At 34.1% G+C, this 14,522-nt stretch overlaps 2 protein-coding genes across 4 annotated transcripts; both read left to right on the plus strand.

The window, feature by feature from the left end:
* The first annotated feature begins 1,512 nt into the window (after positions 1-1,512).
* On the plus strand, positions 1,513-6,965 carry LOC142539671 (uncharacterized). Its single transcript, XM_075645278.1, has 9 exons — positions 1,513-1,911; positions 2,271-2,480; positions 2,564-2,817; positions 2,888-3,158; positions 3,310-3,393; positions 4,339-5,837; positions 5,911-6,082; positions 6,366-6,495; positions 6,586-6,965. Exons 1-8 carry the CDS (start codon positions 1,690-1,692, stop codon positions 6,441-6,443), a joined length of 2,790 nt encoding a protein of 929 aa, XP_075501393.1. The 5' UTR covers positions 1,513-1,689; the 3' UTR covers positions 6,444-6,495; positions 6,586-6,965.
* Positions 6,966-7,843: 878 nt separating this feature from the next.
* Positions 7,844-10,742, plus strand: LOC142539672 (uncharacterized). Of its 3 annotated transcripts, none has more exons than XM_075645279.1 (3): positions 7,844-7,996; positions 8,765-8,935; positions 9,024-10,742. In XM_075645279.1, the coding sequence occupies exons 2-3, from the start codon at positions 8,837-8,839 to the stop codon at positions 10,467-10,469; spliced, it is 1,545 nt and encodes a 514-aa protein (XP_075501394.1). In that variant the 5' UTR covers positions 7,844-7,996; positions 8,765-8,836; the 3' UTR covers positions 10,470-10,742. The 3 variants fall into 3 exon arrangements, with proteins under 3 accessions (XP_075501394.1, XP_075501397.1, XP_075501396.1); XM_075645282.1 differs by having other exon boundaries at positions 7,859-7,996; positions 8,826-8,935; XM_075645281.1 differs by having other exon boundaries at positions 7,861-7,996; positions 8,771-8,935.
* Positions 10,743-14,522: the final 3,780 nt, after the last annotated feature.

The following is a 14,522-nucleotide window of genomic DNA, read 5'->3' on the forward strand; positions in this document are numbered from 1 at the left end:
TCGTCTCATAAATTTTTTGTGTGATATATGTAATAATACCTTAGGAGATAAGATTGGCCCACTCTCGATAGTTAGAGAGAATTTATGTCCAATATCCAGATAGTCATGAGAGATCATCAAAATGGTTATGGTTAAATAGGAGGTCACCTCATTCACCGGATCCATCAGGTCATTTAGGGATATACCTTACGCTCCATTTACCCAGATTCGTTGGGAGGTCATGCGGGAGCTCATCCTAGTCGACCTCCCATAATTCCATAATATCGTCGACGAGCAAAGCGTGACCGACCTCCCAGCAAGGTCTTATCCGACCTCCTAGCACATATCATCGCAACGATTGAGAAAGTCTTGGCCGACCTCCCGAGCCGAGTTCTCATTAAAAACTTGGATCGGCTTAGTACAAGTCAGACGAGCTCATGTCTCAAACGAGCTCTCACTCATATACATCACAATGTAATCCACATAAATAAGACTCGTAAAGATTTAATCTAACTTTATCTGAGATTCTGAGAATCCAAAGTCCAACAGGATAAGGATTCCAACGGATTTAGAATTTTACGAATAATATAATTGTAGTCTTCTAAGAACTCTATTCGCATAGTGACTTTTATCCTATAAATATCAGGTTCTGGTCATTGTTTATTTATTCATATATTCAATCATTCTGAACCCACATTTCATATTAGTCTGAATGTTGAAGGAGCTATGTCGGAACAACCTTTCAGTCCCCTTCTAACGTTCCTGATTGTGCTTCCAGATCCGAAGATCTGACCCGAGCTTCCAAAACGAGTTTCGACCTCCCGGCAGACCTTGCGATTTTCATCAACATCATATATAATGGTATCGTCTCTCTCTTAATCATATGCTAGTATATCGATGCGCGCGTTGCGTGCTTGTACCATATTTTTTATAATTCATTTGATTTATATTTAAATGAGAGTAAAAAAAATATAATTATAATAAATAGTTAGGAACTACACTTCAATTTTGATATATAAATTTAAAATAAATTGGAAAAGAAAGGAAAAAGACTGGATTAAGAATTGAACTTACAACTTGATTGTTAGAAAATAAAGACCGTATTCATTGAGCAACATGTGACTTGTATAAAAGTCTCTATTAATATATATAATTATTAAAACATACATTGAAATCAAAAATTATTTACTCTAAATATCTCAAACTTAATAATATAATAATATAAATATAACATGACTCTGTCTCAAAAAAGTTTTAATTTTAATATAACTTTTAAATATATACGAAAAAAAGTTTTCAAATTCACGTTAGATATTATGGAACCCTTTGATATTCTTTCTACAAGGTTATCGATTTTATATTTGTAATCGTTGGTCAACCGCCATGAATAAATCTGAAGTAATATTTCAAATTTCAAAGTTTAGATTTTATAATCTAATTAAGGCAAGGATTGTTAACTTGTAAATAAAATTAGACCTAGACAACCCGCCCGATTCTACTTCTCATTCTTAGACCCAGAAACGGCGTCGTATACCGGGAGACAACATAATAAAGGGGGGAAGGAATAAAATGGAGGAAAAGTATGTAGTGGAGTCCACACCTTTCTCCACTGAAGAACCAAACCCATCTCAAAATTCAGCAATTCGTAGCAGAAATTTGAGAAAAGGGTAAGTTTTTGAAGCATTGCGATTATAGGGTTTCGATCGATTGATGGCTAGCTCTAGTTCTCAAACGGAGAAGTTAGCGTTGATTCCCAGGGCACCTTCCACCGTTGCACTTTCTCCGAATCCAGGTTCGGTTAGGGTTTTGAAAACTCCTTTGACTGATGAAGTTTTGTGGAAACGGTTGAAAGAATCAGCGTTTGATGAAGAGTCCATAAACCGGATGGATAAATCTGCGTTAATAGCTTACATCGCGAAACTTGAAGCTGAGGTATAAATTTACGTTTGAGTTTTCTTTCTTGTGTGCTTTTTGTGTTCTAATTTTTTGGAGTACTTCTCGATCTTCTTTTTTGCTTTTAATTTTAGCACTTAAAAGATTCGTTGGACGGGTTTTGTTTTTTTTCGTTCTTCCTTGCTGGAGAATATTAGGAAAATGGGTGTTTGTTTCTGAGAATTTATGCTTTGATTTTTGGTTTAGATATTACAGCGGGAAATTTTTCATTAATTACTCACTATATTGGATATTTTAATATCTTTATCTTTTCCGCGAGTGTATTGGTGTAAATAAGTTCAAATTTTGCGCGTGTATTATTTGTTAGTCATTGACGTTACCTGCACCGGCTTTTATAGATATATGACCACCAACATCACATGGGCCTTCTCATTCTGGAGAAAAAAGAGTGGCTTTCAAAGTTCGAGGAAGCAAAATCTGCGGCTGAATCCACTGAACTGAAGTATAAACGGTTACAGTCTTTTCGTGTCTCGGATTTGGCTGATGCCAAGAAGCGGGAAGATAGTCTGAGGAAATCACTTGGAATTGAGAAAGAATGTCTTAAGAATGTAATTTTGTTATGATATATAATTTGCATGAGTATTTATGATTCATCTCAACGTGTTACTTACTGACTCAATAATTTCCTCAGATTGAGAAGACATTGCATGAGATGCGGGTGGAATATGCAGAGGTGAAAGTTTCTGCAGAAAGTAAATATGCTGAGGCACAAAATATGGTGGAAGATGGTAATAATAAGTTGTTAGAAGCCGATGAGAAACGAAGAGCGGCTGAATTGTTGGAATTAGAGGCGAGTCGCTACCATCGAATGGCTGAAAGGAAGTTGCATGAAGTTGAAGAACGTGAAGATGATTTAAGGAGGCGTATGACGACATTGAAGTCTGAGTAAGTTTTTAGTTCATTTATTAACTTTCTGAAGTGGTTGACGATATCCTTGTTTGTCATTATTATGCAGGCTTGATGCCAAAGAGAAAGACATCCAGCATGAGAAGCTATCCCTATCCGAAAGGCAGAAAGCTCAGCAGCTTACACAAGAAAGACTACTTGAAGGGCAGGGCTTGCTAAATCAGAGGGAGGAATATGTCTTCACTAGAACTAAAGAGTTGGAGAGATTTGAAAAGAAGTTGGAGGATTTGAAGTTAAGCTTGGAGAAAGACCAAAGATCCCTGAATGAGGAAAAACTAGCCCTGGAATTGAGAGCAAGTTTTTTATCAGCAAGAGAGGAGGTTGACACATGACTTTCGATTTATTTGGTTGTCAATAACACAATATGCTGCTATATTGCATTATTACCTCTCTTCTTTGTTCCCTGTATTGGTAATCCTGGATATAGGATTATCCGCACGGTAATTTTTCTAAAATTTTACTTGGTTCTAGGCTGCCATCAGACGAGAGTGTGATCTTCTCAAGAAGGAGGAAGATTTACTTCTGTTACAAGCTAAAATTGCCAGCAAAGAATCTGTAAGTAAACTCCTCTAAATGAAATAAATTAGGATACAAATGGTCAATTTGATTATTGGAACTGATGACTGAAGTTCTAAGTCAATCATTGTGTATATTGAATTTCTTTTTTTAGGGTAAAGAATCTTCTTTTGTAGTTAAACATTGTATTTAAACCACTGTCGTGCACTTTTACACAATGTAATTATTGCTACAAATTCTTCATTGGCAAAGCATTTTTTTATCTTACAGTAGCAGTGGTGATGTTTTTTTTTTATAAGTAAAAATTATAATTCATTGATCAAAAGCATGTTACAGATATACCTGGCATGCCAAGCTATTGTAAAAAAAATAATGTTCTATACTATTAAGTCCCCAAGATTAGTGTCTTGTTGTAATAGGCGTACGCTGCTAGGCTCTATACCCCTGAAATTATATTATTTCTAGCTGACCTAACAATTTAAATAGTGATAGACATCTCCAAAATCCTCATTTTTGTACAAGTATTCTCCCTGAAAGCCTTTCAACATACTCTTTAGTGCAGTTATGGAGCCTAGATTCTTGTTTTTGCTTCATCATAAAGTCATGGCTAGTCTATATATTATTGATTATTTGCATATTAGATATTTTAAAATTTTGAAATTTCCACTTCTTATGCTGTTCATGTATATTAAGTAAATTGACCGTTGAGATACTGCACAGGTTGGCAAAGACGTTACCTATGGAGGTAGTATTAACTTCTTTTTTTCCCTCACGCCCCATGTAATTCATGTATTATTGACTTGGAATATTCTTTATATATCATGTATTTTTAAAAATATATCAATATTGTTTTATATATATTTTTCAGTGTATCACTGTATGTATGTAATCATATTTGTGTATGCAGCATGAGCATCAATTTGCTAGTGCTATCACCCTGGAACCTTCTGTATCCCCCTCAATTTTCCTATTGGTACATTGCAGGATAATGTCCAAGAAGTAATTTATAATCATGAAGCAACTCTTCAAAAGAAGAACTCTGCTTTTGAGGCAGAATTAGTTAATAGACACAAACTGATCGAAGATGAAATGAATGTGAAGAGACGTGCATGGGAGCTAAGAGAGCTAGATACGAGGCAAAGAGAGGATTATATATCAGAAAGAGAACTTGAACTGGATATTGAATCAAAACGTCTTCAAGAACGTGAAAAAGAAGTGGAAGAGAGGTCAAGTTTAGTTGAAGAGAAAGAGAAGAATCTTTTCACTGCTGAAGAAGAGTTGGAATCTAAGAAACGCTCTCTCCAACTGGAGAAAGAAGAAATCAGTCAGAAAATGATTGACCTTCAAAAGTCTTTGGATTCTCTGGAGGAGAAGAAAAAATTTGTTAATGACGCAGAAGAGAAAGTAAAGGCGATGAAGAGTGAAACAAATGAATCTCTTGTGCTTGAATTGAGACTCAAAGAAGAGATCGACACTATAAGTGCTCAAAAGCGGGAACTTGAGGATGAAGCAGATCATTTAAAAGAAGAGAAGGAGAAATTTGAAGCTGAGTGGGAGTTAATTGATGAGAAAAGAGAGGAGCTGGCAAGACAAGCCGAGCTTATTGCTGAAGAGAAGTTAATCATCTCTAAATTTCTGAAGGATGAGCGTGAGAGGTTGACAGCAGAGAGAACTGCAATGAGAAACCAATATAAACAAGATCTTGAGTCACTTTCCCGTGATCGCGAAGCATTTATGAGTGAACTTGAGCATGAACGCTCTGAGTGGTTCAGTAAGTTTCAGAAAGAACGTGCAGATTTCTTGCTCGATATGGAGTTGCAGAAAGAAGAGCTGGAGAGTTGTGTTAGTAATAGACTTGAGGAAATTGAGAGCTATCTTAAAGAAAGAGAAACGGAGATTGAGGAAGACAAAAAGAAAGAACTTCGACATATTAATTCTCTCAAAGAAACTGTGCAAAAGGAACTAGAACATGTTAAATCTGCAATGAAGAGACTTGATAATGAGAGAAAGGAAATAAATCTGGATCGGGAGAAGAGGGACCAGGAATGGGCAGAGCTGAATAATTCTATAAACGAGCTTAAGGTGCAGAGAGAGAAGCTGGAGAAACAAAGGGAATTGCTTCGTGCAGATAGAGAGGAGATTCTTGCTCAGATTGATAGTTTGAAAAAATTGGAAGATTTGAAAGAGAGATTAGATAGTATTGCTGAAAAGGAGATGCACCTATCCACTTTGCAGGCATATATTCAGAAATCTTCAAGCTTTTTGAATCCACAAAATAAATTACCCTTGGATCAAAACGGTAACATTAGCAATGGGTTTGAACATGATGTAATGAAGTCTCTCGAGTCATCTTCGCCTATCACTGCTTCTTTTTCATGGCTGAAACGGTGTGCTGATACCTTGCTGGAGCAAAAGCCAAGCAACAAGAGAAGGAAAGAGAAAGATGTGACAACACAACTTGAAGTAGAAGCTGCCACCCTACGGTACTCTTGGATTCATCAATTCATGTTGCATATTTGTTCTCTACGCAAGTTCATTCTTTTCCCTTCTGTGCAGTTTGTGTGAGAACTTAAGGGCCCCCGAGATTGATAATGATGTGGTGCCATTTGATCAGACTCTCGTTGGTGCAGAAAAAACAAGTGTATGTATAGATAAAATAATCACTTTTAAAGATGTAATAGCAGTTGCTCATGCTGTTGCTGTTGAAAGAACCATTGGAGACTCTAAGGTAGTTTCTGGTTATAAGTCAATCATTTTTTGTGTCTCACCAACAAATTCCGTCGTACATATGCATTTGTGGGTGATTGTATGCATGCAACTCATAGACATCAAGTTTTTTTCCCTTTTTTTTGTCATATTTGATTTTATGCTATCTTTATTTACTTGTATTTTGAAAAAAGAGATTTGCATTGGACTTTGCAACTCCGTTATACTTTCCCTGTTATGTTTTTGAATAGTTTTCTACTTTTCTTTGGGCCGTTTTTATGAGACAAATGGCTGAATTTATACAGGAAACTGCATCCCGACAGGACGATGAAAAAGCGAAGAACAATGGCTGCTTAGAGATATTAACTAATGGCAAGATTTGAAAGGACCAACTCTACAAATCCTTGCATATCTGCTTCATTCTGTCTAAGCAAGGTGGCAAATATTAGTCTTAAATATAAATTTGCATATTAAATTCGTTTGATCATAATCTTAATGACAAATTATTATTCACGTTTGGTGTAGGTTTTTGAAGCTGTTGATTTTGCAGACGTGCTGTGTTCTTTTGTTGCGGATTGTTCTTTTCTTAGACACAAACACAGGTCAAGAATGTAAATCGTATAGGCTTGTACAAGTACGCATGCGCTGATTTCGTTGTTGTGTAGCATGATGGATTTTTTTTTTTTTTGGTTCGAATGTGTGGTTACTGTTCTTATTTAGTTGTAGCAGTAGGGTATGCAACTTAGGGGGACTTAGTTTCTTTGTGTATCATTTGCTACTTTGATTGTTGATTTTGAGGAAATGCTCGAGGATGAATCTTATGATTTGTTGGAAGCTGCTCTGAGGTTGTGTTGTGCATGCGATGAAGTTACCTTTGTGTTTTTTATGACATTTTTGGTGCATGGGGAGTAATCAGTGGACTGCAAGATGGCTAGTCCCTATGTTGAATTAAAAGAATAAAATGCCCTCACATGATCTGAACCATTGATTTTAAAAAAATTGACGGATCTCATGTATGTGTGTATAAATCTGGGTCTTTGATCTTTTCATGGGGGCAGTGTCCCACAAGGTAGGATGAAATCTTCCACTGTAAACAAGTCGATTTCTGAGTTTGGTCCATTAATTCCGTTGAACAGATATATAATACTCCTCCCTAACTGGAGTCTCAACCACGGCTCCTCCTTTTAATGATTTTTTTTAAAAAATATTCTATTATTTTACGTCATTTATTGTTTTTCATATTTCAGTTATATTATTGTTAGTTAATAATCATAATATAACTGATTTATTTGTTACATTTATATTTTAATAATAGTATAGTTTCACATATTTTATTATATAATAATAATACTTTAAAAATAATAGCGATTTTGATAATGTTAAAATATAATGTAGAAAATAAAAAAATACGAGGAGGCCGGGTTTTGGACCCCGGTTTATTACATTTAAATATTTTTTTGGATATTTTGGTACGTTTTTTATTATTTGTATTTGTATTATTACGAGAGACTTGCTTTTAATTCTTATGAGAATAGTTAAATATGTGTTTGTCATATCTAAACCTTCTCGACCGTCCTTGATTCACACAAAATGCACTCCATGGTCTTACGATTATTTTTTCTTATAAAATTTAGTACAAAATATTAAAAATTTGAAACATATATATAAAATAAATTATTTTAGATCGGATAAAAAAATAAAATTGAATATCATATTAAAAATATATTAATATTAATATTTGTTATATTTATTTGAACTACTCAAATATCATATATTAATTATTATTTAATTAAAAAACCGCTTAACAAACTTTACCAACGGGTGGAAATAGAGAAAAACCCTGATTTTCCTCGTGGGATTTCTTCCAAAATTCAAGCTGGGAGCTCCATTTAAGCTTCGAATCAGTGTTTTCTACTCTACCAGCTACTGTTTGGGGGTAAGTTTCTCAACTTTCTGAGGGATTATCCTAAAACTTCATGGCTATGGATCCTTAGATCTTTAAATTCAAACAATTTATGGCGATTTATCTAGAATCAAACTGAAAATGTAAGGAAAGGCTCAACAATTTTCTATTTCTATTTCTATTTCTATTTTGAAATTTAAGCATTATACAAGATCTCGTATTGAGTCTTGAACCGGTCGTGTTCAGTTTAGATTAACGGAAATATGAGATATGCCGATATTAATTGATAATTTTTTCTGTGGAATTCTGAATCTCTAAGCCAGGTTATTCCAATAATTGATGCATTTTATCTCACCAAGGATTAGGTGATCTGATAGTTCACGGCTTGGAGATGCTATATTAAGAATGATTCACAATTTTATGCTGTGTCCCTAGATTCAAGAAACAAAGTTTTTGTCATCGAACAAGCTATAAAATAGAATTAAAGAATCATGGTCATGAGAATTACCTTATCCATACAAGTAGACATTTCTTGATTGCTGGAATATATATTGTTTGATTGCATAGCGGGCAGCCCCTGTTTTTCAATTTCTTTATTATTCCTTTAGCTATACAATCTAAGGGAATTTTTTTAGCCTCTGGTAAAAGAAAACATAAAAAAAATAGGGTAACATTCTACATGTATTTGTAACCAACGTGATATGTTTTTGTTGTTCTTATGTAATGTTACTTGTTTAGTTGAAATAGGTTGTCTGCATTTCATTGTCATGTCAATGCGTATAATAATTTTGAATTTCTCAGGTTTAGGGATCCGATTTACGGCTTTTGTATTTTCTTTTTTTCCAATTTGATCGATCGGCAGTAAACATTGAGATGAACGAGCAAGCAGCAATGATGAATCAACAGCAATTGATGAACATGAATCAGAATATGATCGGTATGAATCAAATGAATCCGCACCAACAGCCACAGGTAGTGTTTAACCTTTATTAAACCCTTTGCAAATCCTCCATTTATTTCTAATTTGGGTGATCTGATTGGTCATACGTCTTGTCGGCAGATGGCTCAGATGAATCGGAGTTATGGCTTGTGGGCTCCTCCGTCACAGTTTCATAACGCTAATCATGGTGCAATACAACCGCCGCATTCTACATTTAATAAAGCATTGGGGCCAAGGAATAGTTGGAAGGGCAAAAAGGTAGACAAGAGGAGAAAGGAGCAGCACAAGTCCTTAATGGCTGGCTCTAATGCTGGTGGAATTGGTGGAGGTGTCAAGACCATTAGTGCTGGTGGTGTTGGGAGTTCGAATTTTAATAACTACAAGCCTCCAAATTTGAACGAGTTGCAGCATCAGAATCAAACAAAGACCTGGAAATTCTTCCCAAAAAAGAAGTATAATAAGAACTATACAACGCATATGAATGTCGGTGGTACTAACAACAACAACAATAGCAGATCTGCTCCATTTGCTCCGAGGAATACTACTTCCTTTTTAATCAGAGCAAAGAAGAGTGGTGGTATCGCTTCGTTAGTTTCTCCATGTCCAGTGACCCCTGCAGTTTTGCCGACTCCTACATTCTCTCCATCCAGGGAGGTTTTGGTGGATATGGCTAAGGAAGAATGGGGTGTTGATGGATATGGGTCAATGAAGGGGTTGATTAGGTTAAGATTGCCCGGGCATGAGATCGAGGCTCATGAGGATGAGGAGGAAGATGAAGGATGTTCCAGCGAGAGTGATGTGGAGGAGCACGTTGAGGTGGAGAGGAGATTGGATCATGACTTGAGCCGTTTCGAGATGATATATAATCCAAACAGTGTTGGTGGGATGGAGTATCATAATGTGCTGGAGAATCGAGTGGATGATCAGGATGCCCATATTGCTCAATTGGAGGAGGAGAATCTGATTTTGAAGGAAAGATTGTTCTTGATGGATAGGGAGTTGGGTGATTTGAGAAGGCGGATGCTGCGTCTAGAATGGAGGGAAAACACGGGTGATGAGATTAATGAGGATGTAGTAGAGAACGAATCTGAAAATGAAAATGAAAAGGAGAGCCATGGTGACGAAGCTCATTCGATGGAGGACAATGATGAATATTTCAGTGAAGAGAATGTTCAGGGAGATGGATGTTTCACGGGGAAAGGAGACGATCACCATAGTGCCAAAGGTTTTGAAGTAGCTTCAAGTACAGAGAAGAATGTCGTATTAAATCTTGAAGATAAAGAACTCCTTAGAGCTTACAAGAATGATTTACTTGCAGATACTGAAGGGAAAGAAACAATTAAGAATGATGAGTTTAGTGAAGCAAATCAGACTGACAAAACTTTTGAAGCTGCTCAAGATACAAAAGCGGAAAATAAAAATGAAAACATGACTGAACATGAAGAAGTAGAGGCACAAGAGAACGCTTATGCCAAATCTTCTGATCGTTTAGTATCAGATGATTGTATTGAAAATGATGGAGTTGCAAAAGATAGTGAGGTTACGGGGAAGGTGGCTACAAATTGATGTGTAACAGGGGTTAATGAAAGCTCAATGAAGAGCACGTTCTTTGTTAATAATCGTCTCCACTGTAAGTTTTTACCTTTCATAATACAATCAACTCGGTTCGGTTGAATATGAATGTGTAAGTAATATCAATAGTTAATCCTCATAAGCTCGCCCTCGGACTACGACAAGTCAGAGCCGAGTTTCGGCGTGGCTGTTACCCTCGTGGCTTTTCTTTCTTGCTGTTAAAACTGATCATGTTTCTCTATCAGTGCTTATTTCCTATTTTCTTTACTTGTGTTTTCCCACTTTCCTTCCGCTACGTCGATTGATTGTGAACATGCCATTAGCACAACGAAATTTATTCTTAATAAAATTAAAAGATTATATTATTTTCAAATTGATAGTTTTGTAAACCTCAAATTACTTGAAGTTGGAACAAAGACCTGAATATAGTATGCATATACATCGTCTTTTTCAACTTTTCACATACACTAGCACTAGGTCACAACTATCCTAACTAGGCTGAGTTCAAATTAATTCGAATTTGAATCTGATTAGAGCCACATTTCATAGAAGCATTTCCTTGGAATTGATTCCAATCAAATCTTTCATCGGATATGACAAATTTTCCTCTCTTGAAATTTTTATTTCAAATATGTAATTCCAACCTCAAATTTTGTGTGAAATAATTTTATAATGTCCCATATGTTTCAACCGCGTATGTATGGGAATAAAATCAGATTCTATTTTATTATCCTACAGGCGATTTCAATAATTGTGACAATGGAAACGAATAGCATGTAAGCTCTTATGTTCAAGACCTAAAGGTTAACAATCTTTAGGAAATTAATTACAAACGATTTTTAAATTTTATTTACCCCATTCAGTGCCAAAAATATGGCCCTTTCGTGGGGAATTATTCGTAATTCAATTTTATATATATACTCCCATTATCAAAATGTTCTATTAAATTCGCGCGGCTTCAAATTTGAACCATAATGTCAAACTATAGATATTGTTAGATTTGATTGAGTTAGGAATCTTAATTAGCGTCATCCTTAATTTGTGTAAAGGAAATTGTATTATATGTTTATGAAGTAAGCATCTTGTGAAACGGTCTCACGAATCTTTATCTGTGAGACGAGTCAACTCTACCGATATTCACAATAAAAAATAATACTTTTAGTATAAACAGTAATATTTTTTCATGAATGAACCAAATAAGAGATTCATCTCACAAAATACGATCCGTGAGACCGTCTCACACAAGTTTTTGCCATGTTTATGCTTTGAATCACAGTGAAAAGGTTCGATTCATTTGTGCTGTTGAAAAAGATTTTGTGTGTTAAGTATCCAAATGAAGAATCGGTTGACATTCCATGATTTGAAATGACTTCAAGAAATATGTAAAAATAGTTTAATATATAATGTAAGTTGCTCTTTTTAAAGGCTTTTTAAAATAATGTTCTTTCTATTCCCCTTCTCATATGCCCGACTCACAGATGCCATATAGAAATAATGTTTTTTAAATGTAAATACTTCACACACACACACACACACACACACATACATATATAAAAATATATATACATATTATATATATATATATATATGAGAAGTATTTCGAGTTTAGTCTTTTAAATATTCAAAATTAGTCTTTAGTTTGATAAATTGGTTTTTCTTTACTTTTATTATGTCTGCTTTTGCTGGAATAAAGATTTGACGCTAAACACATTAGCATTGTCAAACATCATATCACAATATCCAACGTGTATTAACTCAATAACCAAAATCGAAATATATCAACTTACAAGACGATTTTAATAATTTTTTGATATATATATATATATATATATATATATATATATATTCTCGTTTGGATTTTCACTCAGCAAGTATAAATTAATAAAAGTGATAAACCAAAAGGTGAAGTTGGGTCGAAAGGCGTGGTGGGTGGTATGGGAATATGGATAGGAATTTCTCTACTTTTAAACGAAAGAATGATGCTTCCATAAGTAAGTCTAATCCCACAAAAGAGTCTTCCAACGTTATGATGAAATGTTATGTTAGATTCTTTATTTCACAAAGAAATAAATATTTTGAATCTTATATTTAATACAACTAGGCGAATTATAATATGATTCAACGAAACGACAGAGTTATTATTCGAGTTTGATGTTGTATAATTATATTCTATAGTTGTGGTTTAATAAATTAGTCATAGTATTACATCTTTTTGTGATTTAGATAATCTTTGGTGGCCAAAAGTGTGACACACCTAAAATCAGGTCAAATTACGATTGATATTTCTTTTTACGAGTTATACATGACAAAAAATCTTTATGATTTATAGAATTATGACATGATGAACATTTTGAAAAAGGAAAAAGAAAAAAGATTGAGGGTAAGAATAGAGGATAGAAACTGAGAGGATGGTAGTGCCAAAAGGCTTTGCTTTAGTAAAAGTCTTTGCTGCATGATAATCCCTTTTACTTATTGAGGTGAAAAGATAACGTGTACTTTTCTATTGGAACCATCAAAGTTATTCTATTCCCATGTAAATGGCCTATAACAATCCTTGTCATCATTCAATATATAGGGATGAATTCCATTTTTTGATATCGAAAAATGTTATAATTAAGTTCTCAAGTGCTTGATCAAAAATTACAGTCGTTGATTGAGACATAACTTTATTTTTTAAAATATGGAAGCACATAGATCCACATGAGCATGAAGGGTTGTACCACGAAGGTGTCAATGGGTCGAGCTATAAGCCCTTAGACGGGACGAATTCCCTGACCAACGAGCGCACAAAACCGAGGTATCCTGATGAAACCCGTGTGATCCTCAAGCTAATTTTGGGATTGGAAAGAAGAATTCAAAAGTAATAATTTGCGCAAACAATGACGTATTTTTTGGTATGGATTGACTAATATTTTGAAGTTTTTCATATTCGTTGTTTAATATATGAATATCAACAAATATAAAATTCTTTATTTACAGGAGAATAATACATGCATATCCCCACAATATGCTTGAGATATTACTTTAATTGAAACGATTTTATATGATAATTACAGGTATGGCATTAATTCATGTCACAAACACTTCACGTACAATTTTTAACCAGCTAGGAAATAGTTCTCAAAAGATTTGAATTATGAAAATACTTTTATTTCATGCATAGTTCAAAATAGGTCTGGATTTTACATGAAAATAATATTTTAAATATCATTACTATATATTATTTGCAACTTATGATTAAGCTTATATATGCGTTTTCTAGATACATATCAAATATGTAGAGGATCAATCTCTAGATTCAGTTATCTTTGTTAACACAAAAATTTTGTAAGATTGTTAACGATTCAATTTTGTAAGACATATCTCCGACCCAACCCAACTCATAAAAAATATAATTATTTCATATCAAAACATTATTTTTTTATTTTAAATATGGATCAACTTGACTCATATCACATACATAAATCCATGAGATCGCTTCACAAAAAATATATATTCCTTTTTTAATTGTTATAAAGTTCTTTGATTGATTGTATGACGATATTCCGTTAACGTCAAGAAGGTATTTAGCAAAAGAGAAGGGTATATGTTTAATTAAGTTTGGCGATAATATTCACATGATTTTTTTATTTTTATTCGACTTTCACGTTTTTCTATATTTATTATTTTTTATATTTATTGTCACTATTCTAAAAAATAATTCTACCCGCATGATTAAAATTCTCACTCAAAATTTTATTTTTTCCATATGTGATATAGTCTAATTTGCATTATATTTCAACATTTATAAATATGACGTGAGAGAAATCAAAATATTAATGAATTAAAAAATTTGAGTTGACGTATTTGATTTCAATGTGTTGCAAAAAGTGTAATCATAAAAAAGAAGAAAAATTAATTAGAATATAACATTTAAATTATGTATAAATTTAAAAATTAAAATTACACGAAACAACGGACCCACAATCTAAAACAGAATCCCCCGACCAAGTGAAGACTGAAGACGGACTTGGAATGGCCAACGTTGGCTGGCTGAGCGCAAAAACA

The sequence above is a fragment of the Primulina tabacum genome, chromosome 3 (genome assembly GCF_025594145.1).
Source record: "Primulina tabacum isolate GXHZ01 chromosome 3, ASM2559414v2, whole genome shotgun sequence".
Lineage (NCBI taxonomy): Eukaryota > Viridiplantae > Streptophyta > Magnoliopsida > Lamiales > Gesneriaceae > Primulina > Primulina tabacum.

Bases quoted from the DNA above. Each gene is read 5' to 3' on its own strand.
- LOC142539671 (XM_075645278.1), top strand. From the start codon at position 1,690: ATGGCTAGCTCTAGTTCTCAAACGGAGAAGTTAGCGTTGATTCCCAGG. The intron at 3,394-4,338 runs GTAAGTAAACTC...GGTACATTGCAG, and splicing joins AAATTGCCAGCAAAGAATCT to GATAATGTCCAAGAAGTAAT. The intron at 5,838-5,910 runs GTACTCTTGGAT...CCTTCTGTGCAG, and splicing joins GTAGAAGCTGCCACCCTACG to TTTGTGTGAGAACTTAAGGG.
- LOC142539672 (XM_075645279.1), top strand. From the start codon at position 8,837: ATGAACGAGCAAGCAGCAATGATGAATCAACAGCAATTGATGAACATG. The intron at 8,936-9,023 runs GTAGTGTTTAAC...TCTTGTCGGCAG, and splicing joins ATCCGCACCAACAGCCACAG to ATGGCTCAGATGAATCGGAG.